The sequence below is a fragment of the Ascaphus truei genome, chromosome 3, assembly GCF_040206685.1.
Source record: "Ascaphus truei isolate aAscTru1 chromosome 3, aAscTru1.hap1, whole genome shotgun sequence".
Taxonomy (NCBI): domain Eukaryota; kingdom Metazoa; phylum Chordata; class Amphibia; order Anura; family Ascaphidae; genus Ascaphus; species Ascaphus truei.
In genome coordinates this window covers 388,044,758-388,070,044 of record NC_134485.1, presented here as the reverse complement: position 1 = coordinate 388,070,044, position 25,287 = coordinate 388,044,758, and the positions used below count along the sequence as shown (strand labels likewise).

Below are 25,287 nucleotides of genomic sequence, written 5' to 3'. Positions count from 1 at the left end.
TCTTCAGACTTCACGGCATTCCCACGTCCATAGTGTCCGACAGGGGTTCACAATTCATCTCCAAATTCTGGTGGGCCTTCTCCAAGTCACTCGGTATCTCGCTCTCATTCTCCTCCGGCTCACACCCTCACACCCTCTGCCCATTGGCAGACCGAGAGGATGAACCAGAATCTGGAGCAGTACTTGAGATGTTTTGCTCAGCTGTGCAATAGACACATTGGCTGAACATAGCTTGCGTTACTCTGTGTTTGCCTCTGCTGATCCTGCCATGTCCCTGTCCTGTTGCCTTGCTTCCTAGATTAACCCCTTGTATACCGACCCAGGATATTGGGCAATTCACCAAGGAGTTCAGATGTGTTTTTGATACCTCAGGTCATAAAATTACTGCTGCTTCATCCCTTTTTCACATAATTCAGGGTATGCCCTGGAGTTACGGACAATCGCTTCTGAGACAGGATGGAACAGTGAGGCTCTCTCTTCATCTTTTTGGCAGGGACTCTCACAACCTTTGAAGGATGAACTCACCCTGCAGGAGCGCCCAGCTGACCTGGAGGAGCTTATTGCAGTCTGCATTCGGGTGGGCCAGCGTCTGCAGGGAAGGAAATCAGAGCGTTCACGTCATCGTCAGGTTATCGTTTGTTCATTCCTCTTTTCCAGAAAACCCTGCTGCGGATGTTCCAGAACCCATGCAATTAGGCGGCAACAAACTATCGCTCTCAGAGAAGCAGCGTCGTCGAGCGTCCGGTCTATTCCTCTGTAGCCCTGCTTCCTAATGAACGCAGGCCACTATCATATGCTGTATTACCTATAGGCTCACAGGGTCTGAGCCTCTGCCACGGAGAGCCTGGTGTACACACAATAATTATAACTTGGTGCAGTGCCTCCACCTGCGGCAGCTTCCACCAGAGGGGAAGTTGGTCTTCGCAGGACTTATATACCTTAAACACACACACAGCAGTGTACCGTAACTAATCAACTTTACTTGCAATATTCTCACACATATATCCACAGGTGTCCCTCCCTAGAGGAGACACTCTAATCAGTGTCCCGGCGAACGCCGACCCTCCCGTCTCCCTCCACCAGGTGATCCCACCCCGTGTCCAGTTCCTTTGGGAATAGTCCTCCCACCCTCAAGTGAGTCAGATATATATATACATGAGTGTGACTGCACAGCCACTGTGTCCCGAATGAACGATGGTACCGTTGGTGCACTTTGGAGAATTACCTGCCGGGTACTCCAGTACCCGGTGCTCCTACAAATCTTAGCAAAGGGTCAGCGAGTTGAAGATGTCGTAAGCCGTGGATGTCCAGGGCGATCCCACCCGGACACACTGCGGCTTGCTAGAGGGGTCTGAGCCCAGACCTCCCGCCACTTAGAACTGTCCTGGTGATGGTAGTGCGGCAATAAAGGGAACCGGAACCTCACTATGGCAAGTCCCTAGCTCCGCTTGTCTCTACTGGGACTCAGGGCCTAACCTGGCCTGGGGCATATGGCCTACGTAGGGGGCGGTTGGCCTCCCCACACCGAAGCTCCGTCTCCTCTATAGCCAGCTCTGAACAACGTGCGCGCAACCACCTCCTTTTCCTCCTTAACTTCGCAGCCCATTGGCTCAGCCCTATCACGGGGACCTGCAGGGGTTGATGGGACCTGTGTCTCGCTACCTCCCTCCAATCGGAACTCTCCTCCTTCGCGGGCTTTTCTTACTCTTGCCTGCGCATGCGCAACCTCTGGCTAGGTTAATTCTGCACTGGTGCCAACCATAACATGGCGTCTTGCACGACTCGGAGCCTCCGTATCGGAGCGCTCCCTACCGCAGCGTACCCGCCACCAACAACACAAGGGCGAGAAGGGGGGTCCCGGCAATATCCTCCCCCCTGTGGATTCCAACGACCCCGCTTGGACAACACTTTAACTGACACAACGTTATATAATGGAAAAATGCCTAATATACATTCCTCCCTAAATCAGCTTGTACATCTCGCTAAACATCACAATCACTGATTGCACTCGATTGCGAGCCCACTGCTGAGCCTCATAGTGGGGTGCCCCAACCTGATTGTAAGCCATCCATTTGGAGGTTGCCCATTTCTCTGACTCCGCCTTAATAGTTGTTCGGTCACTCCCGTGGGAGAGTGACTGTCTGCGTCTGGTACTTGGAGTTCTTCCCTTGAGGGGATTGAGCTCTCTACTTGGTCATAAATTGGTAGGAAGCATGGGCTCAGCGGATCTAATACTGAATCTGCCGGGGCCACTGTCACGGTGACTTATGACAGGCTGCAATTTACACCAAATATATATAATATAATATATATATATAACTGGGTTGAACTGGGAAGAGACTTAGATATGATAAATCATTTATTCCTTGATAAAGGTGAACACACAATATATACAAATAACAGGCAAAATATGGACACTTACTTAAAGATGGAAATGATGAAACAGTCACATCTGGACTGGCAGTTCATACAGCACTCTTCATCATCCCAAGACACGAAAAGCCATGAAAAGGCCTTGCATGCAGACATTGCATAGCATTTCTCTCAGCAATCAGGTAACAATTCAGATGATATCAGAAGACCCAGGATAAAGGATTGACAACAGTTTATAAACCTTTTGTAACCCTATCCTTAACATTAAGTATAGGTGATTGGTTTTCAATTACCTGTAGCCACTCACTAACATGGGAACACCTTTGGATACACGCCCCAGCTAGTTGGCACATGCTCAGTTAGGCTCTGGGGGTCTCATTTCTGTAGCCCCACATTTGCATCAGGAATGCCAGTCAGTCTACTAAACGGAATTCCTGGCAGGATACCCTTTGTGGTAAGGTGTGAAATGGGACACTTACAGCCTGCTCTGGTTTGAGCCGTCTCCACCCTCAGGTAAACAGTGAGGGTGGCAAAATCCTTTGAACAATACTTAAGTCCTAGACATTGGGTCGCCTCTCTGGCCATATGCTACCCTGGTATGCAAAGGAATTTCCTCTGGGTTTTATCCCTGCTCGGGGACACAGTATTAAAGATAAAACACAAACATCTTAAAATATCCGGTTCTGTTGGGTCCAGCGGGTCCAAACTTTCCAGTTCTCAATGCCGGATTTGGGACACCCTATGGTCCAATTTGCGACTTGCTACGACCTTCGGAACTGGAGTTATACAAATACACCTTAAACCGTTTCTTATTTTAATACAATAAACTCCGCTGTACATTAAATCACGGTTTTTCACTAAATCCCCATTGGAAATGCATCTGCTGAATGCCCGGATGAAGGAACAGACTCCTCATCGATCAGCGGTGTTGATATAGTATTGAACCACAAACTTCAGGAAACTGGCTTCACCAAGGAGTCTTACAAACAGACTTTCAATGGCAAACCGCCGCCGCTGGCGGCTATGGGAATCCGCCGCCATAGACTTTCAACGGGGCTACGCCACCGTTGAAGTCAATGGGGGTTTTCCGCTATAGCCGGTCAATGGATATTGGCCGCCATTGGCGTCTATGGGAAAAGTCCTGAACTTTCAAGGGGGTCCATACTCCGTCGGATTGGTCCAAGAGGGTCAAGGATGGTTCTGCAGCGATGCCGGAGCAGTGACTACAGGTACCCCAAACCCTGATCCTCTGCACCCTCCGGAACCGGAGCTATGGATTCCTAAATTTAACTTTTCACACTTAGCCGTTTTCTTGAGCTGTTTCTGCCGCCGCCATTGGAACCTATGGCACGACCCGCTCATCTTGGTTCGACCCTTATCGGGGGTCCAGGATTCGGGGACCCAGTTGTGGTCGAGTGGGGGGAGGCCTAGGAACTAGGGGCAAAAAGAATTTTATTTCTAGGTGCTCTAGAACTGTTTATTCCCACGCCACTTTTCGTTGAACTTGACTGCTAAGTGATCAAAGTTCTCTAGTCCACTTTGCGGTTTTGCGGTTTGGACGGCAGCCAACTCGTTACTGGAAAGCTCCTTTGAGGAATATCCATTGAAGTCAATGGGCCCATTGACTTACAATGGGAAACCGCCGCTCCTCCTCTCGGACGCCACCTGCTGGTCTTCACAGGAAACAGGACTGAAACAGCAAGATTCGGCATTAGAATGCATTGAGCCCTAATGGCAGCCTATGGGACCCTGCAAAATGGTGCCTGAAAAGGCGGGAAAATTACACAAAGGGCTATAATCTTTAAAGAACTATTAACCCTTGTACTCCCGGATTGATCCTAGTGTGTGTGATGCAGACACTGATATAACAATAAAACCTGGGAACAGGGAATACACATTTTCATGTTATAACAAGGGTTAAATCACATTTCTGGACCTCAGCCCAGTTAACCCCTTGTCTCCCTGGTGAGGTCAGGGGGTGGCCAATATGGGTGTAACACCTTTAATCCCGGGCCAAATCTCCCCATTGTCACAGCCACCTCCTGAGGCGAGCGCTCCCTGAGCCCTTTACCCGAAGCTCCGCCGGGAGGTGCTCTCTGTTGAGGGCCCCTTTGAGAGGTTCCCTCTTGTGGATCTTCCGGAACATCGGAGTTCCCTGACTCTTCTTCTGATGACATTTCCCCATCCAAGGGGGATGCCGGCCACTCCAAATCCCCCTCCTCTACTCGGGGAATAGGGAGCAAATGATTACGATGCCAGGTTTTCACCCGGCCCTCCGAGTCTTTGATGCAGTAGACCAGAAGACCGGGCATTTGAGAGGCTACTTCGTACACTCCCTCCCGCCATCTGTCGGCCAATTTATGTTTCCCTGGTACCCCCAGGTTACGGAGAAGTATTGCATCGCCAGGTTTAATGTCTCTATGTTTCACCTTATGATCATACCGCCTTTTATTTCCGGCATTCAGTTTTTCAGTGGATCTTTTGGCTTGTACGTAGGCCCGTTGCAGGTTCTCTTGTAATCTCTGCACATAGCGGAAATTGGTACTATTATGTACTCCATCAGCGGAGACTCTCAACTGTATGTCCACAGGCAGTCTAGCTTCCCGGCAAAACATGAGAAAGTACGGCGAGAACCCAGTAGAATCGTGTCGTGTACAATTGTAAGCGTGGACTAGGGTTTCCATTCAGTCTTTTTTTCTCCTGTTAGCGTGCCTAACATGTCTAGTAGGGTACGGTTGAACCGTTCCGGAAGTGCATCCCCTTCGGGGTCTTAGGGCGTAGTACGGGACATTTTGATATGTAAGAGGTTCAGCAGTTCTTTTATTAATTTGCTTTCGAAGTCTCATCCTTGATCGGAGTGGAGGCGTTGAGGAAGCCCAAAATGCATAAAATACTTCTCCCAGAGCACCTTGGCCACCGTAATGGCTTTTTGATCTTTGGTCGGGAAGGTCTGGGCGTAACGGGTGTAATGATCCGTAATGACCAGCACATTTCCTATGCCATGGCTATCAGGTTCGATGCATAGAAAGTCCAGACAGACTAAGTCCATAGGCCCCGTACTCTTCAGGTGGCCCATTGGGGCAGCCCTAGTGGGCAAGATCTTGCGCTGAATTCACCACACACCGTCGACAGTGATGCTCTACTGCTTCTCTCATTTTTGGCCAGAAGAACCTATCTCTCACTAGTCCAAAAGTCTTGTCTACACCCAAATGACCATGTTCGTCGTGTAGAGCTTTCAGCATTAAGTACTGCAGTCGTTTTGGTAGCACTAATTATCATCTATTCGGGTGGGTATGATATTCTACAACTTGGTATAGCAAATTGTCTTGCATTTCAAATTTGTCCGCTTCCCACATCAGTATACCTCCTACATCCCCCGGAGCCTGTCGAAGGAGGGCCGGGCGATTGTGTCTGATAGAATAACGAATGGCCCCGGCGACCAGGTCTTGTTCTTGATATCGTACCATATCTTTCCAGGCTATGATCTTGTCTGGTGTAACATGCATGCCACTGGGGTCGCGATAGGCTTTGGGTATAGCGTTTGAAGTACACCCCAGGGAGTCAGCCACTTGTAATTCAGAGAACGCCACATGGTCATTAACTATGGCAGCGGTGCTACATAGGGCCCTTACTCCGGGTCCCGGGATTTCTTCCCATTGATCTTCATCGGGGGTAGTGGCCAACCCTGGTCGCCTAGACAGGGCATCCGCTCCAATGTTCAAGGGGCCAGGCTTGTATTTCAATGTGAAATTGTAATTGAATAGAGCAGCCAGCCAGCGATGGCCGGCCGCATCGAGTTTGGCGGAGGTCATAATGTAGGTGAGTGGATTATTGTTGGTCCGCACCTCGAACGACACACCGTACAGGTAGTCCCGAAGTTTGTCCACAATGGCCCACTTAAGGGCCAAGAACTCGAGTTTGTGCACTGGGTAATTCTGCTTGCTGGCAGTAAGACTGCGGCTGAAATACGTGACGGATCGCAATCTCTCGGGATATTTTTGATGCAACACTGCTCCTAGGCCGCTCAGGCTAGCATCCACATGTAGTATATATGGTTGTTCGGGGTTGGTGTAGGCCAGCACGGGAGCCACAGTCAGACTCTGTTTCAGGTCTCTAAAAGCTTGTTCACACTCGGGTATCCATTTGTCCCCGAAGGGCTGTCGGGCAGGGGTGGCCTTCCGGCCCGTGTCCGCCGGATATATTTTGAGTAGGCCGTTGAGGGCTTTGTCCCGGCGGGAGTACCCCTCCACAAATCTGCGATAGTAGCCGCAGAACCCCAGGAACGACCGCAACTCTCCCATTGTAAGGCCGGGGCCAGTTGACAACATCTTCTATTTTGGCGGGGTCCGTGGCAATTCCCTCCCGGACACGATGTGTCCTACGTAAGTCACTGATGTCCGGCAGTACCGGCATTTATCCAAGGAGAGTTTGAGCCCTTCCTGTGCTAATCTATCAAGTACCATCAGGAGTCGAGCCTCATGATCTTCCAGGGTTTTCCCGAAAACTATGATGTCATCTAAATACACGAGGCATTCCCAGGGGTTCAAGTCCCCTAAAGTCTTTTCCATTAGCCGCTGGAAGGTGGCAGGCGCCCCACATATGCCTTGGGGCATATGGGTGCATTGATAGAACCCTAGTGGGCAGACGAACACCGTCTACTCTTGATCCTCTGGGCTCATGGGGACTTGGTAATAACCCGACCGAAGGTCCAGTACACTGAACCATTTACTCCCGTGTAGGGTATCCAGGATTTCTTCTATGCGGGGAAGATTATACTGGTCCGGTACCATTCGATTGTTCAGCGTCCGGTAATCGACACATAATCTCACTGTCCCATTCTTCTTTCGCACGACTACTGTAGGGTAGGCGTAAAGGCTTCGTGACTCCGTGACAATCCCAGGTTCTTCCATTTCATTGATAGCAGCCCGGACATCCTCTACGTCCCTACGGGCGAGCCGACGGGAACGCTCTCGAAAGGGTTTTGCATCAGTCATCTGAATGGTGTGTTGGGCATTGCGACTACACCCCACATCCATCTCGCTGGTAGAGAACACTGATCGTCTTTTTTCTAGCTGTACTTGTAATCGTTCTTTCCAGGCCTCCGACAGTTCGGATGAGCCAAAGTTAGAGTCTAATGGCGTTCTGGGATCATCCACTCTGGTCGTCTGTAACTGCACGGCTTCGTCCACCGAGCTGACGGGATAAATTCTCCCTATCCGTTGGCCCAAATCGATGGCCGTTGGGAAGGGCGACAGATTCTGTACCATTACAAAAATTCGACGGGGAATGGCGGCGGGCCAACTCCGGAATTCCGGTACTAGGCGATATCCTCGGTGACATCTTCTTCTGGGGTGCTTTCTAAAGAAATCTGCTGCTCCTCGTCTAATCGTTCAGCGTAGGCACACCAGGCAGGGATCCTCTGCGTCTCTCCTGGCAAGAGTTTGGTCAATGCTCCCCGCCCACAGAACAGCAGTCCTTAGTCCTCCAAGGGGGATTGGGGACGAGCTGGGTCTGCCCGAACCAGCTGCATCTGTAGGCTGGACATGGGTAGTTCGTTAGCTTCGTGTAAGTAGGCCCGGATGACGGCTTGCACAATGTCAGCATTCGTACCGAGGATGATTGGGTACTTAGGTGTATCTTTGGGTTCGGGGCACACCAAGGCGTCGACATTCATGGGGTGAGATTTCCCCGTGTTGAGCTGTTGTATCTCCAGGTCCACGGTCACCAGGCCGTCGATGGGGTAGTCGTCATTACTTAGGCCTCGTACTTTGATATGTTCGGCGGGTCTCAGAGGCCACATCTGGAGATAGCGATCATAGAATCCCCAATATATGATGGTGACTTGGGACCCCGTGTCTAGTAGGGTGGAGGAGTAGATACCGTCCACTAACACCCGGATCAATGCTACCGGTCCCATTGATTTATGGCATAGTATTTGGCCCACAAGGCGCCATCATCCTCTTTCGCGCTTTAGGCTTCCACTAGGAACTCGATCATCATGCGAGAGGTTAGGTTGGGGTATTATTCTCGATGAATGCTGATCAAGGTGGATGCCGGGGGTCGCAAGCACTCCATGAGTCGTTGCCGTTTCACCACGTCGGTGCAAGACCATTTTTCCATTACTCACCTGGTGTGTTCCTTCCATGGATCTATCTCATCCTCTCCCGAGGGCACAGGTAGCGTCCCCGAGAAGGCCTTTAACTTCCGGTAGCTTTGGGCATGGGTGGCTAAGGTAAGTGCTTCTACTAGCGGCGGTAAGCTGGTGGGGGTGGTAAACTGGTCTATCTTGTCATTGAGTTTCTGTAGCATATCACTACGCACCCTTGCTTCCGCGGATGCGCTCGACCTGGGATAGCTGGATTCTGTCCGACAACTAGCCGCTTCGCTCGCGGGATAGTTAGCAAAGTGGAGGGTGCGGTCGTCATGATCTAGTTCAGCCACAGGAGGGTCCCGAAGAGGGTAGACAAAAGGGCTACCGCCAGGTGAGGCATTGGGCAGCGGCAGATATTGGGGAACGGCGTGTTCCAGTACTACTAGGTCTCGCCAGCAGTCCACTAGCAAGGTGTTCCATTTAGCATCTTGGTCTATGAGTACATCTACCAGGCGGGCTTTGGCAAAACCCGGGAGCTGTCACAAGACCGTTTGCAAAGTCTCTAAGGGTAAGGCCATGGGTACTCGGGTCACAGCTACGGCACGACGGGCAGGCGTGCGCATTTGGTGCGCCCAGTCGCGTATTTCCTGCTGGGACGAAAGGGCCACAGGGGCGGTAATTTAGTCTCGAGGGGGGGCACCCCAGGTCTAAGCTCTCAGCAGCGCTTCCAAATGTAGCCCTGCTTCCTAATGAACGCAGGCCACTATCATATGCTGTATTACCTATAGGCTCACAGGGTCTGAGCCTCTGCCACGGAAAGCCTGGGGTAAACACAATACTTATAACTTGGTGCAGTGCCTCCACCTGCGACAGCTTCCGCCAGAGGGGAAGTGGGTCTTCGCAGGACTTATATACCTTAAATACACACACAGCAGTGTACCGTAACCAATCAACTTTAATTGCAATATTCTCACACATATATCCACAGGTGTCCCTCCCTAGAGGAGACACTCTAATCAGCGTCCCGGCGAACGCTGACCCTCCCGTCTCCCTCCACTGGGTGATTCCACCCCGTGTCCAGTTCCCTTGGGAATAGTCCTCCCACCCTCAAGTGAGTCAGATATATATATACATGAGTGTGACTGCGCAGCCACTGTGTCCCGAATGAACGATGGTACCGTTGGTGCACTTGGAGAATTACCTGCCGGGTACTCCAGTACCCGGTGCTGCTACAAATCTTCGCAAAGGGTCAGCAAGGTGCAGATGTCATCAACCGTGGATGTCCAGGGCGATCCCACCCGGACACGCTGCGGCTTGCTAGCGGGGTCTGAGCTCAGACCTCCCGCCACTTAGAACTGTCCTGGTGATGGTAGTGCGGCAATAAAGGGAACCGAAACCTCACTATGGCAAGTCCCTAGCTCCGCTTATCTCTACTGGGACTCAGGGCCTGACTGGGCCTGGGGCATGCGGCCTACGTAGATGGCGGTTGGCCTCCCCACACCGAAGCTCCGTCTCCTCTCCTCTCCAGCCAGCTCTGAACAACGTGCGCGCAACCACCTCCTTTTCCCCCTTAACCTCGCAGCCCATTGGCTCAGCCCTATCACGGGGACCCGCGGGGGTTGATGGGACCTGTGTCTTGCTACCTCCCTCCAATCAGAACTCTCCTCCGACGCGGGCTTTTCTTACTCTTGCCTGCACATGCGCAACCTCTGGCTAGGTTAAGTCTGCACTGGTGCCAACCATAACATGGCGTCTTGCACGACACGGAGCCTCCGTATCGGAGCGCTCCCTACCACAGCGTACCCACCCCCAACAACACAAGGGCAAGAAGGGGGGGTCCCGGCTACACCTCGTTGCGGTAATTCAGGCGATCTGGCTCTTCGTTGTCCTCTCAAGTCGGGAAACGTGACAATATAGTGATGTGGATACCAAAAAGCGCTCTTACCTATAAACAATATTGGAGCGTTGACTCACAATATATCAAGAACTTGCTAGCTCTAATAGTGCCCAAATAATTTGTATCAAAAAATGTGACTACAATCCTCCAAGACAATGATGGGTATAATTAATTAATTACTAACACTGCTCATATGGAGTGACGCCTAATTGACAAACACGCAGTGAATCTCAAATACAAAACTACTAAAAAGTGTCCTTTGAAACCTAAATTCATAATAACAACAACAGTGCTTGGGCAATAGGTGCTGGTGATTAATGACTAACTAAAACCGCATGTGTTAATACCCAATAAAAAGTGCACAAAATATAACAATGTGACAAATTGCAAACACAAACAGTATTAAGCATATGTTGCTAAATCCCACCATGACACATAAGAACAGATGGAATGGCAGCCAAAGGACAGTAAAAGAAGTCGTTTCAAAATTACTTGTACAGATAATATAACAATGAACACAAAGTCCTTGGTGCAGATAAAAGGTATAACTACCACTCCTGAACAAGTGTAGTATGACAGTCCAGGTGAAAAAGTCTTTATAGTTGTTTCATCTCCTCCAGATGCAGCAATACTGTAAGTGAAGAAAAAGAGGAGACCATTGCGCAGTAACTTCTTAAATTCAGAATGTTTGACAATCCCTTGAGAGTGCCTACTTACAGCAAATAAAAGATCATAATGCCTCAATTGGTATCTTTGGTCTTGATCGGATTATGTCCCCACACCTGGTAGTCAGAGTGATCCTCCAAATTGATCAGTGCCCATGCAATAAACAAATGCACATTGCACAATACCAAAAGGACATTAATGTATTAAAAAGCACAAGACATGAGGCGCATGCGCGAAGGCTAAGGGAATGGATGCGTGAGTGAAGAGCTCCTTCCCCCTCGCCAGATTAGAAGCAATTAAAGTGCACTCAAACTAGCGTGAACATTACAAAAAGGGATTAATTCACGATAAGAACATACAGAGATGCAAGCCAAAACAAAAGCGGGCAAAACCAAGGCAGTTCTCACTACCTACTTCTATAAAACTGACCCGGCCCGCACCCACAGAATGGGACCCTCACCACCGCATGTCAGCTCTGATTCTGAGGATGATCCGCCTATTGAACAATCGGAACCCCGGTCCACGGAAGCTATGACACGCAGGATCATGAGAGACTTCTGTGATGAACTAAAATCACACATGCATTCTGAACTCTCTGATCTTCGCAGAGACATTGCTGGAATTGGCGCCAGAACCGACGAAATAGAGACCCGGCTAGACTCAACGATAAAGGCGGTCCGCAAAACTGAAAAAGTGACCACAAACTTGCAGGCACAAATAAATGAACTCGCGCTTAAACAAGAAGATGCCAAAAATCGCGACCGGCGCAACAACATCAGGGTGAGAGGAGTCCCTGAGGAGATCACTGATCCTGAGGAGTTCCTCACAAAATGGCTGACAAGCCTGTTCCCTGATAGGCCTGAGGCGGATCTCCATCTTGACAGATGCCACAGGGCCCTTAGGTCCAAGCCCCAGCCGAACGACCCCCCAAGAGACATCATCGCACGGCTGCACTTTTTTAGATTTAAAGAAGCAGTCTGCCAAATCGCACGCGCAAAGGGGTCTGTGGAGTTTGAGGGGATCAAACTCCTGATATTCCAGGACCTTTCACCAACTACTCTACTTACTGCACCGACACACTTTATTCGAGCAAATACCCAGTATGTACCTGGCAGATACCTGGAATGCGCCGCTCCTCACCTCTGACAAGCCCCGTTGCATTTGCCTTCCCAGCCTGGGTTCATGCCTGGCTGACGGGCGGCTGATCTGTTAAATGATAATGATTAGGATTTAATAGGTTGCAATGCTTCGCGTGTCTACCAGATGGCATAAATTCATGAATTGTAATGCAGTATATATATATATATACTGTGCAGTATTGCAGCCAGCGGGAGTAAAATGCTTCAATCCCTGCTTGGAAAATACCTCAATGCACTCGGGCAGAAAACAGTCACAAACCTCAATACACCCGGGTATACCCGAATTCGTGGGACTAGCCGAGCTCGAATAAAGTGTGTCGCCAGTGTAAGCGCAAAGACATTGCTCCGGTCACCAGACTCCTCCGAGACAAGGGGATCAGGTACCGTTGGGTATTCCCCTTCGGTCTCCAGGTCCTAAAGAATGGGGCTGCACACACACTACACACTCCTGAAGACCAAGACCGCTTTCTACCTGAAGGAACAAACCACGCACCTGCAAGTCGCAGAAGCAGCCTCCCCGGAGCCGGTCTGGAGCCGAGTGACTCGCCAACGCAGCAAGTCACGGGACATGGCTCTTAATTGATGTCCGGCAAAAGCCAGTTAAGCCTTAAAGCGGCAAGACCACTGGACTGTTCGTTTGTCCATCTACGTTGTCTATAAAGTTGGGACATTCAAAGGTTTGGTCTGAGACGGCGGCCATCTTGCTACCCCCGCGGACGCGCCCTGCACTCGGAAGTGGCCAGCAGCCATCTTGAAGGGTTCAAGCGGCACTGCAGAGGAGGGAGACCCAGATGGAGGGGGGCCCCCTCCACTCCCTACAGGGGACACATTAAAGAGTCCTGATATATGCGGCTGACGCAGCTGGCGGCCGCTTCTTCCCCCCCATCCATGCTCAAGTCACCCCTCGTTGTGTGTAGCTGAACCTGCGGCGTCACGTAGGCGCCATCACAGAGGACTCCCCATTAGTCCCGAGGGGAGAGTGCACACTCATGGGCATATATACACCAAACACCCAAAAGGGTGTGGGGGAGGGAGGGGTGGGTCAGTGTGTATCGGAGAGGGCCAAGCGGGGTGGGGGCGACGGGGCAAGGGGTATGACCGCCATTACATAGAAAGAGAGACACAGGTCGCTCCCGCCCCCTACCTCCTGTATTTTATACATAATGTGTGATATCTGAGGGAGACAGGTAAGGGAGGGGCTGTGAGCTAAAAGTGCTAACTATTGATCTCTCCATTATCAATGCCCTTTTTAGCATTGCAATAACACTGATCACACATTTGGGACCTCCCTAGTATAAATCCCCCCCTGTGAGGAGCTGCTCTCCTGACAAGTGGCTGTCCCTTTAATCCAGACATCCACCGTCGCGTCCGCCCGGCTGTTCTCTGGTTTACCTTGTCCCCAAAATCAACAGCTCAAAAGGTCCGTGATTACACATATCACTGTTACAAAAAAAAGAAAAAAAAAAAAATGTTATACAAAGTTCACACTAGTTATATTATCTACAAAAGTCGAGGGGGAGTCTTCTCCCTTCCCTGGCTATCGTCATGAAGCCGACATGGCATGTCCTGTCTTATTCTAGGACACACCACAAAGTCCTCTGGGAGGAGTATGCCCCAAACATCAGGGGCAACTGCACAGGCTGTGCAGATAATTGCTGGCAATTTGCCCTCCCAAAGGCAAGAGACCCACAAGGGTCTTTGACCCTCATTGGTTCTCCACTGTTGTTAATGTTGTTAATGTTTTTTGTTTCCTTCCCTCTCCCTCCCCTCCCCACCGGATTGCCGCGACATCTGACCGAAATCACTGACCGTCTCAGCAACGCACTCACTCCAAAGACACTGGATGTGCAGGTACAACACTCCACCACTCTGTATAACACACAGATCCCACTTACACTAGCCCTCCAAAACATCTTGCCATGGGGTTGACTATATTATCTCACAATGTAAAAGGCCTCAATAGCCCAAACAAAAGAAAGGTAGCCTGCACTGACTATCAAAGAAAGCAGGCGGATATTATCCTAATCCATGAAACACACTTTAGCTCTAAGAACACACCAAAATACCTGGACAAACACTTCCGACAATTTTATACCTCCTCTTCTACTACAAAAAAACAAGGAGTAGCCATCATCTTTCACAATAAATGCCCTTTCCATCTAGAGAAAACCCTCAAAGATAAGGAAGGCAGATACCTAATCCTAGTAGGCACTCTAAATAATCAACCACTTACATTGGCAACACTGTATGCCCTCAATAACCAAGAGCCACAATTCTTTACGACCTATTTCAACAAACTGCATACAATTGCCAAAGGTCCCATAATAGTAGCAGGAGACTTTAACCTAGCTCTAAATCCCAATCTCGATAGATCACACCAAACTCAGCGTTACCCAAAGGCTATCCCAAAGGCCCTACGTAGGGGTTTAGCAAAAAACCAACTGTTAGACATATGGCGGGAACAACACCCCCATGACAGGGATTATACCTTCTTCTCCCATCCGCATTCAACTTATAGCAGAATCGATTACTTCTTTATCTCTAGCAGACTGGTCCCGCAGATCTCCCATACAGGGATCCATGATATTTCATGGTCAGATCATGCGCCTATAGAGCTACGGTGCACCCAGCTAATTCTGGACAGACCTAGAGCAAACTGGAAACTTAATGAAGCCCTATTAAAAAACCCTTTCACCGCCCAATTAGTAGCCAACGAAATAGATCAATTTTTCCAATTGAACCACGGTTCAGTAGACTCTTATCTATCCCTATGGGGGGCTCATAAAGCCACGCTCAGGGACATACTAATTAGTATAGCGTCTAGAAAGAAAAGAGAACGTGAATACAAATTAAATTTACTACAATCAAATTGAAAACCCTAGAGGACAAACATAAACAATCCAATAACCCCAACCTACTCAAACCAATAAGAGATGCCAAAATAGAACTAAATCTTCTATTAACATCCCAGGCTGATATTTCCCTGAATTGGTCAAAGAGGAAATTTTTCGATAAAGCAAATAAGCCAGATACTATGCTCGCCAACAAACTGAGACACAGACCCCCTAATTATAGTATACAAGCCATTAAAAGATCCTCAGGCTCTATCTCTGGCAATCCATCTGTAATTGTAGATGAATTCAAGTCATTCTATGAGAAATTATATAATGGGGATAAAATAGTACATAACCAGAATACCGAACGATCTCGTGAGTCATTTCTCTCGAGTTCAAAGCTACCAAAGCTTACGGAAGAGGAGAGAGGGCGACTGAGTCTTGATTTTACCATGGAAGAGCTAGATCTAGTTATAGACAACCTTAAGACCTCGAAGGCCCCGGGGCCAGATGGCTTCTCGGGCCTCTATTATAAGAAATTCAGCAAAATTTTGGCCCCATACCTGCTCAAAATGTTTAACGCGGTTTTAGCAGGTCAACCCTTCCCCGAAAACATGCTCCAAGCGTCAATCTCTGTAATTCATAAATCTGGCAAAGACCCATTAGATTGTAAAAGCTACAGACCTATCTCGCTTATCAACACGGATATCAAAATCTATGCTAAATTGATTGCCAATAGATTAAGTCAGATCCTACCTAGACTAATACACCCAGATCAAGTCGGCTTCATTAAGGATAGACAAGCGGGAGATAATATCTGACGAATCATTGATCTGCTAGAAATAGCCAAATCACAAAAAGTAAAAATTATGGTGTTGTCTAGATGCAGAAAAGGCCTTTGATAGGATCGACTGGGCATACATAAAAGCTACACTTGGAGCATTTGGTTTTGAGAACAAATTAATATCAGCTATTATGGCGCTGTACACTGGTCCGACAGCCAAAGTGATGCACCAAGGCTACCCCTCGGACATATTTAAGATCAAGAGTGGCACGAGACAGGGTTGCCCCCTCTCGCCCTTACTCTTTGCCATGTGCATGGAGCCTTTAGCGGCACATGTGAGAGAGAACCCGGATATTTCCGGTCTCAAAGTAGATAACCAATCCCACAAAATGGCCCTCTATGCTGATGATGTGCTAATGGTCTTGTCAAAACCACTCACCTCCCTCCCTAACCTCTTCAGCCTATTAGATAAGTTCAACAAAATTTCAGGATTTAAAATAAACCAGTCAAAGTCAGAGGCCCTGAACGTCACCATTCCAAAACCAGAAGAAAAACTGATCTCTTTAAACTTCAACTTTCGCTGGCAGCCTAAGGCGATCAAATACTTAGGGGTATTTGTTACAAGTGAATATAAATCAATTTATAAAGCAAATTATACCAAATTAATTAAAACACTGTAGGAGGATATAAGAAGGTGGGCGAAATTCAATATCTCTTGGATAGGAAAAATATATAGCATAAAAATGAATATTCTCCCACGCATCTTATACTTATTCCAAACCCTCCCAGTGCCGTTAAATTTGAAGGAAATTAGAGATCTACAATCCGCCATTTTTACATTTATATGGGGGGGCAAAAAAACCTAGAATATCTAATCAGACCCTAATGAAACACCCAACAGAAGGGGGCTTAGCAGTACCTTGCTTAATTTCATACTATCGAGCGGCCCAATTATGTCAACTCTCCCAATGGCAAACAAACCCTGATTTGAAGCGATGGGTCGCATTGGAAAGCAAAGCTTGTTCCCCATTGGAACTAAGCAACCTATTATGGACCCCAAAAATAGCAAGAAAATCCGCTATACAGCAGCCGCTATCCTCAATGACCAATTCATTAGCAATCTGGGATGTTACCAAATTTAGATGCGGACTTACGTCCAAACAAACCATGATGACACATCAAACCCACACTTTGCTCCGGGTATGCATAGCGCTAAATTTCAAATTTGGAAACAACATAATATTCTGAGATTACAAGATCTGGTGGTAGACAACAAACTCATATCATTTGCACAAATTAGAGAAGAGAAAATGAATGAGACTAATACGAAGGGACTCACATCGCAGATGTATAGAGAAGTGATCGGTTCTGGAATTAAAGTCACCCACAAACTAGGTTACCTGCTAAAATGGGAAACAGACTTAGGGGAGACCCTAGATTTAGATGAGTGGACCCAAATAGCAACAGCAGCTGCTAAGAGCTCGATTTGCACAACATTAAAGGAGAACGCATTTAAGGTCCTAATGAGGTGGTACCTCACCCCGCTTAGACTATCCAAATTTGTAAACGGTAGTTCTCCACTCTGTCTGAGACAGTGTGGAGAAACCGCTGATCTGTTACATATGCTGTGGTCCTGCCCCCGGCTGACTCCATTATGGAAAAAAATCAATAATTGGCTTCAGAGGCTTTTAGGCCTCGATATCCCATTTGATCCCGGGCTCTTCCTTCTGGGAAGAGCACGACAGGGCTTCTCAAAAGCAACTCTTAAACTAATAGCTCATTTTGGTACAGCCGTGCGGTGCGAGATTGCAGCATTATGGAAACAAAGTGAAATTCCTGTTATCCCCAAAATTCGAAACAGAATTTGGTTCGTATGCCAGATGGAAAAATTGACAAGTTTAGTCAATGACACTGGCGAAAATTTCCTAAAAGTCTGGACGCCTTGGCTGGCCCAGACAGACATCCCTGGGGTGGAGAGTTCCACCGTTTTGCTTTAATAGTAGCTAGATGCGTTCTCCGGTAATGGAGTAGCTCACTCAGCAGCAACAAATTAAACCAGACACCGGTTATACATAAGAGATATGAATAATGCATGTCACAGTACTGGAAATAAAATGTATACATGCTGTATTTTCACAAAAATAAAAAAAATACAAGTTAAAAAAAAAAAAAAAGCACAAGACATATAACACTCACATTTTAGCATGCCTTGGCCCATGACACTAGAATGCCGTCCACAGCTTTGAGAGTTCGGGATCCTATACAGACTGCCAAGGTAATTTCTAACACTCTCTCTCTTTGCGGCCGCAACCAGAGTGAACAACGTCCTCGATGATGTCGGTGCTGCTCAGGGAATCCCTCCTCTCGCTACCTCACGGATGGATACTGCTAGGCTCCACCCTACCCATTTCGTGACTGCAAATGTCACTGCGTCAGGGGAGTTCTTTCATTGTTATATCAAGTCGGGAAATGTCGACTCCCATTGAGGTCCAGAGGAGCCTCCGTGGGAACACTATCCAATTCCTCTATCACCAAAGAACCGCTACCTAGCAGAATTTTGGTTCCTGTGTCTTGTCTGGCTCCGGGTCTGGCAGTCACAACATCAGCGTTCATCGACTCCAGATAGGGAGGTAACTTCATTGATCAGGAGTTTGCTATAAAGAATAACATCCCGCTGATATATAAAATAAACTCCGGTTGATGGATGTCCTCTACAACTGGCTTTCATCATCTTGCAAACCATTGAACTTTCTCTCTTGTTCGAGCAAATCCACAGGGAGGAGATTTCTCTGGACGTTATACACTCTCCCTCTGCTGAGATCATCTTGGGCCTTCCATGGCTTCAACGGCACAACCCGCAAATTGATTGGGCTAAACAAAGGCCTATTTCATGGATCAACAGTGCTCTTTGACCTGTGCTGTACCACCTCAAAAGATCTGCAGTAAGAAGGCGCCTGAGGAAGCACAGAGCACATTACCGGACTGCTATGCTGACTTCAGGGGTGTTTTTGATAAAACCAAATCTGAGGTACTTCTTCACCATCGGTCTTTCAACTGTCCCATAGATCTGCCTGGTTCCGTCCTTCCCAGGAGTCGATCTTATCCGCTGTCCCTTCCAGAGTCTAAAGCCATGTCAGATTACATTCAGGAGAACCTTAAGAAAGGATTCATCAGAAAATCTTCTTCACCGGCTGGGGCAGGATTTTTCTTTGTCAAAAAGAAGTATGGTACCCTACGTCTGTGCATTGACTATCGGGGGTTAAACAAAATTACCATAACAAAACGATATTCATTACCACTAATATCTGAGTTATTTGACCGTCTCCAAAGATCTTTCATCTTCACCGAATTGGACCTTCGGGGTGCATATAATCTGGTAAGGATCCGTCAGGGCGACGAATGGAAGATGGCCTTCAACACAATGGATGGCCATTATGAATATCTAGTTATGCCATTCGGCTTGTGCAATGCTTCTGGGTCTTTCAAGATTTCGTCAATGAAATATTCAGAGATCTCCTCAATACTTTCTTATCATATATATTTTCTCTAAATCTCTTCCAGAACACATTAAACAAGTCAAGCAGGTCCTACTACGTCTCCGTCAGAACCACCTCTACGCTAAATTGGAAAAATGTCACTTTCATCAAACTTCTACCTCATTCCTAGGATACATAATTTCTGTTTCTGGGTTCTCCATGGACCCCTCCAAACTGAAAGCTGTTGTGGATTGGCTGCTCCCCACTTCTCTCAAGGGTATTCAAAGGTTTCTGGGTTTTGCCAATTATTATAGGAGATTTATTCATCATTTTTTGTCCATTGTCGCTCCGATCACTGCCCTCAACAAGAAAGGAGCTGATGTTTTGTCTTGGCCTCTTGCAGCTACTCATGCCTTCAACCTCTTGAAGAAATCCTTTGTGTCTGCACCGGTTCTGATCCATCCCAATCCTAAACTCCCGTTCACATTGGAGGTGGATGCATCCGACATCTGAGCCGGCGCCGTTCTGTCTCGGCCCTCGGCCAACCTACAGCCCAGTGCGTTCTTTAAAAAAAAATCTCCACAGCACAACAGAACTACGATGTGAGTAACAGAGAGTTATTAGCCATTAAACTCGCATTGGAGGCATCTATTGGAGAGTACAGAGAGTCCAATCATGATTTTAATGGATCACAAGAATCTCATGTATCTGGAGAGTGCTCAACGTCTGGAGGCTCGCCAGGCCCACTGGTCTCTTTTGTTTCTCGTTTTAACTACATCATTTCTTTTATACCCGTTCCAAGAACCTAAAAGCGGACGCTCTATCCCATCAGTTCATAGTCGATGACAGGACCAAGGCCAGATTGGAGACCATTCTTCCCTCTAAATTTATCATTTCTGCAAATACGTTTGATGTACCAGACAAACTACTTCAAGATCAGAAAACCATTCCGGAGGGTCTGAAGGTTCCAGACAGCCGTCTTTTTGCTCCACCACCATTCCATCAGAAGATCCTGAAGTGGGGTCACTCTTCCAAGACTGCCGAATATCCAGGCTCCAAGAGGACTTCCAATCTGATCACATGGATATTCTGGTGGCCCAACATGCAGGGAGACCTTAAGGAGTTCGTCAAGGCATGCACCACATACATGGAAACAAAGTTCCCCCGCAGTAAACCTCAGGGACTCTTACGTCCGCTTCCCATCCCAGATCGCCCCTGGAACAATTTATCGATGGACTTCATTGTAGAGTTGCTGGTTTCCAGGATATGACACAGTCTTGGTGGTCAATGATCACTTCTTGAGGCAGGCACATTTCATCCCACTTAAGGGTCTACCGGATTCTTCCACTTTAGCAGATGTTTTCACTAAGGAAATCTTCCATCTAAACGGGATCCCCTTGACCATCGTCTCCGATAGGGGTTCTCAATTTGTATCCAAGTTCTGGCGGGCGTTTTCTAAAAAGCTAGGTATATTACTGCACTTCTCCGGGTATCTTCTCCAGACAAATGGCCAGACGGAGAGGACCAATAAATCATTAGAGCAGTTTCTGCGCTGCTTCATCGCCGACACCCAAGATGATTGGACGGATCTGCCCCCTTGGGCAGAGTTCGCCCATAATTCCTTATGGAATGAGTCTACTCAGAACTCCCCCTTCTTCATAAACTAGGGATTCCACCCCGCACGGCTATCCATCTCCTCCTCTAGGGTTCCAGCAGCAGACAACCGGATCCAAGTCCTACAGTCTTCATGGACTAAGATGCAAGGAAACCTTAGGAAGGCTTCTTCAAGACAGAAGATTCAAGCGGACCGCCACCGTCGTGAAACTCCAGAGTTGAGACCAGGATTGAGACCAGGATTAACCCATGAAGACCCTGAACTTACTAAGGACTTGCATCACAGATACACTGTGGGGGAAAGAGAGGTACTTATGGACATACCATGTTACTCATACTTTCTCACATTTTTGCTCAGTTTACTCGTCTATCACGTAGCATATGCCAGGGTTCTCAACTCCAGTCCTCAAGACCCCTCCCAACAGGTCAGGTTTTAAGGATATCCCTGCTTTACAACAGGTGTCTCAATCAGTGCCTCAGTCATAGAGTGAGCCTCTGATTGAGCCACCTATGCTGAAGTAGGGAATGTTTTAGCCACTCCTGCTGAAGTCGAAGCCAGGATATCTTGAAAACCTGACCTGTTGGGGGAGTCTTGATGACTGGAGTTGGGGACCTCTGTCATACTCTATTGTTCTGTTTTCAGCTCTCTGTTTGCTTCCCGTGCATACAGTATCTTGATGTGCTTGTGGGTGGAGAGGGTTTATGGTAATGAATATTTAATGTTACCTGTATGTTAGATCCATTTTTTGCCATGCAGAGCTTTTCGGGCTTGTACTGTAATGGTTGATATCATATACACCACATCGGGGTTTCTCCATCATTTCCATTGTCACCTGATTCATCTTTCCAGTCACATTCAGACTAAAAAACTCCTGCATTTGCTTGAGTTTTTCAGAGAAAGAATTGCCATTGTTTTTCCTGCCCACTGGTACACCTTCCGTCTTAAGGTCGTAAAATCTTTTCAGGTATTTCTGTCAATAAATGTTATATTAGAGACTTCTACACACCTTCAACCAAAATTGCATGTTTGACATGAATTATTTTATTTGGCACAGTTCCTTATCACTTTAAAGGGGGTTTCCCAAAAGTGTACAACCAGGTTACAGACTATTCATTTCAGTGTGGAGCTGAAAATGAAACACTCAGTTTTGATAAAGACCAGCATGGAGTGATCTGGTCTACTTTCTCAATGTATGTAAAAAATAATAATCCTGTGTAGCATAAGCATTCTTAAAATGAATGTAAAACAAATTCAACATAAATAAATGACTTTGCAAAGTAAGAAATGAATAAAGAAAACACAGCGCCAACTTCTAAATATAAACAGTGACTAAATATCCCGCTGCTGATTTATGGCGGTGGGGGGGGGGGGAGTGATTCAAATCCTTCCAAAAAGTAATATATAAAAGAAAAATACCAGCGCGTGGGTTAAAATTTCGTGCCCTAATGTATAAAACCACTATGTGTTTAAGACTTATAAAACACACAACTATCCTATATAAGTGCAAAATATATCCAATCTCTGTGAATAGTGCACTTACATAAACAAATGTCCAAGTGATAATGTCCTGCAAGGTAAGTCCACTTTGGACTTATCACTTATATAGGATAGTTGTGTGTTTTATAGGTCTTAAATACATAGTGGTTTTATACATTAGGGCACGTAATTTTAACCCACGCGCTGGCAAAGTAAGAAATACTGAAGCACTCAGTGTCATTTCTGTGACTGTTAATTGATCTGTTTAAAGTCTTCTGCTACAGGAACAGCATAACCATGCCTATAACATTTGGTAATACGGAAATGTGCTGTTCCCAGCGCTGGGAGACTCATAGGAAGAGTTAAATCTTAGCACCTTCTGTGGATCTGGACCTCAGGGGGTTATTTAGTGAAGTCGCACAGCTGGAGCAAAACCTGTAAACAGTATGTTCTGTATATCTTTGTTTATATACAATCATCCATGTACCTTACATCGCGCTTTACAACAGTAATACACATGAGATAATAGGAATAAACGCTTCATACATAAAAGTAGACAATAGGAAAGAAGTCCCAGCTCCGAAGCGTTTACAATCTTAAGAATTGCACCAGATTAATAGAAGGAAAAACGTAATTTCCTTTTCAATTCAATCCCTTTTTTTATAAACGTGATGCTGCTTTCTGTACTGGGTCTGCCTCAGTTTTGTGATTTTATTAAATTACCTCTAAGTTCTATTGCATCTGATGCTTTCAAAGTCATACATTAAATAACAAAACCCCGGATATGAAACTAAGTTGTATTGTAATTTTTAAGATTTCCAACTGTGTTTGCTTGTGTATTTTAAAAATGCTGCCAGATTTATAAAAGCTTTTCTTATGTTACTTATTTTATTGTGCCCTGAAATAACATACAGACTACGGTACATGCTACAGATTACAAACTAGAAAAATAACATACATGTTCTACCCATGTCTAAGAATTGTACAAAAAATTTCCTCTGTAAATCACACATATCATTAAAGGGGTCTCAAAAATTGTATAATTACCTCAGCAAGTTGTCTATATTTCTCTTCCAATTTGCTTTCTCGTACAGCTGGAAATGCATAAGAAATGGCTGCGCACAGTAACAGCATAAATGGGATGCAATTCATTCTTCTGTTGTGTTCTAAGATTGTGTCAAGGATTCTAACATGACTCTAACTGTCTAAGGTTTGTCTTTATATATCCATTCTATGCCTCACAAATCCATCTGTAGTATGATTCACACCATAGGATTTCCGCATTACTCTGTGGCAATGAACATGGAACTCAGCCAAAAAAGTGACACACTTTCAGTAAAGTAATACTTAGTAATTTCTGTGTGTATTTGAGATACATGAAAGACTGTGGGTTTTTTTCTTCAAAATATTTATGCAATAAAAGCAGCAACAAAGCAGATATCCTTTTAGTAAAGATACAGTAATACAAAGATGTCCAGCAACAGGAAATGCTGTGAGTCTTCATTGAGCACATTAGGGTTATTGTATATTATCTAGTAGTAATGCTGTTTTTACCTAGGCACTTATTCAATAAGTCGGACAGCTCGCATTTTGGAAATACTGTAAGGTGAATATTGTGCATATCTGCAATGTTGCAGATTTCCAATCAGTGAATGTAATTTGTATTGAGCTTTAACTCTAAACTGAAGTGGCACAAAAATGAAGGAAAGGAGGACCACACAGGAGACTTGATTTGAGTTTTGGAAAACTTCAATAAGCTATTCACAGCATCAGAGCTTTAGTACAGATAACGTTTCAGGACTAATGTATCCCTTCCTCAGACCCTTGGAAGACCCATGCGCAGAAGAATACTCAGCCCAGTGCACAAGCAGAGGTCTCTGGGGGTGCGGGGGGGGAGCTGCTCAGGAGACTCAGACAGAGCCCCTTGGGTCCGCAGCGCCACCGGGGGTTGGGGGAGTCAGGAGAGAGGGGGCAGGACACAGACAGAGAGACATACACACCACACACAGAGAGACACACATACACTGACAGACACACACACACACATTGACTGACACACATACACACACACACACTGACTGACACACACTGACACACACACACTCTGACTGACACACACACACACACTGACTGACACACACACACTGACTGACACACATACTGACTTACACACATACACACACACACGCACACACTGACACACGCACACTTTGACACATGCACGCACACACTGACTGACACACAGACACACCCCAGTGATGCGCCGAACACTGCCCCTGAATGATGTGCCTATTCCCCCCCACCTGTGAGCTCCCCCACCCGCTCAACATCCATGATGCCGGTACTGCTGCCACTGCACTGCTGCCAATAAACATATTCCCGCCAATCAAATTTACTCATGCTCTAAGTAGTAATAATATTATTGTTACTTTATATGTTGCTGACAACACACAAAGGGCCTTATTCATAGAGGGTTGATAAAAAATTTCGCCAGGGCTTTTAAAATGACGCTTTTTTGGGTGTTGCTATCACGGTATTCAGAAAGGCTCGATTACCAGTGATAGCAAAATTCCCAAAACGTGCGAGTTGCTGCCAGCGAGAGCATCGAGCCTCTGAAAAGGCCTAAACCGGCGATTCATTTCTACTGCAGAGAGTGGCTCTGAGAGAGCCGCCTCTCCCAGCTGAAATGTCGCCCTAAAATTATTTATTTAAATATACATTTCTTTCATAGTGTAGATGTGCAGGGGGTCTCCGGAGCTGAACCACGTTGGTTTTATGTCCGGGGACCGCCTGCTTCCCGAGATACAGGCCTCTTTATGGGGTGCCGGTATCTCCTATGCAAGGAAATGTCCTGGTCACGTGACGCGGGACATTTCAATGCAGAGGGATACCGGCACCCCATAAAGGTGCCTGTATCTTGGGAAGCAGGGTGTCCC

General features: G+C 46.9%; 1 protein-coding gene across 4 annotated transcripts in view; it reads right to left on the bottom strand.

Moving 5' to 3' along the window:
* Positions 1 to 23,621, bottom strand: part of LOC142490305 (matrix metalloproteinase-18-like) — a 118,695-nt gene extending 95,074 nt beyond the window's left edge. For 2 of the 4 annotated variants that reach the window (XM_075592415.1, XM_075592417.1), the window contains exons 1-2: positions 23,399 to 23,618; positions 21,601 to 21,845 (exon numbers count right to left, since the gene is read on the bottom strand). In XM_075592415.1, coding sequence (XP_075448530.1) covers positions 21,601 to 21,845; positions 23,399 to 23,503 — 350 coding nt within the window. In that variant the 5' untranslated portion in view covers positions 23,504 to 23,618. Of the gene's footprint in view, positions 1 to 2,422; positions 2,643 to 21,600; positions 21,846 to 23,398 lie in introns of those variants that run through there. The other 2 variants (XR_012800027.1, XM_075592418.1) reach the window with 2 other exon arrangements.
* Positions 23,622 to 25,287: the final 1,666 nt, after the last annotated feature.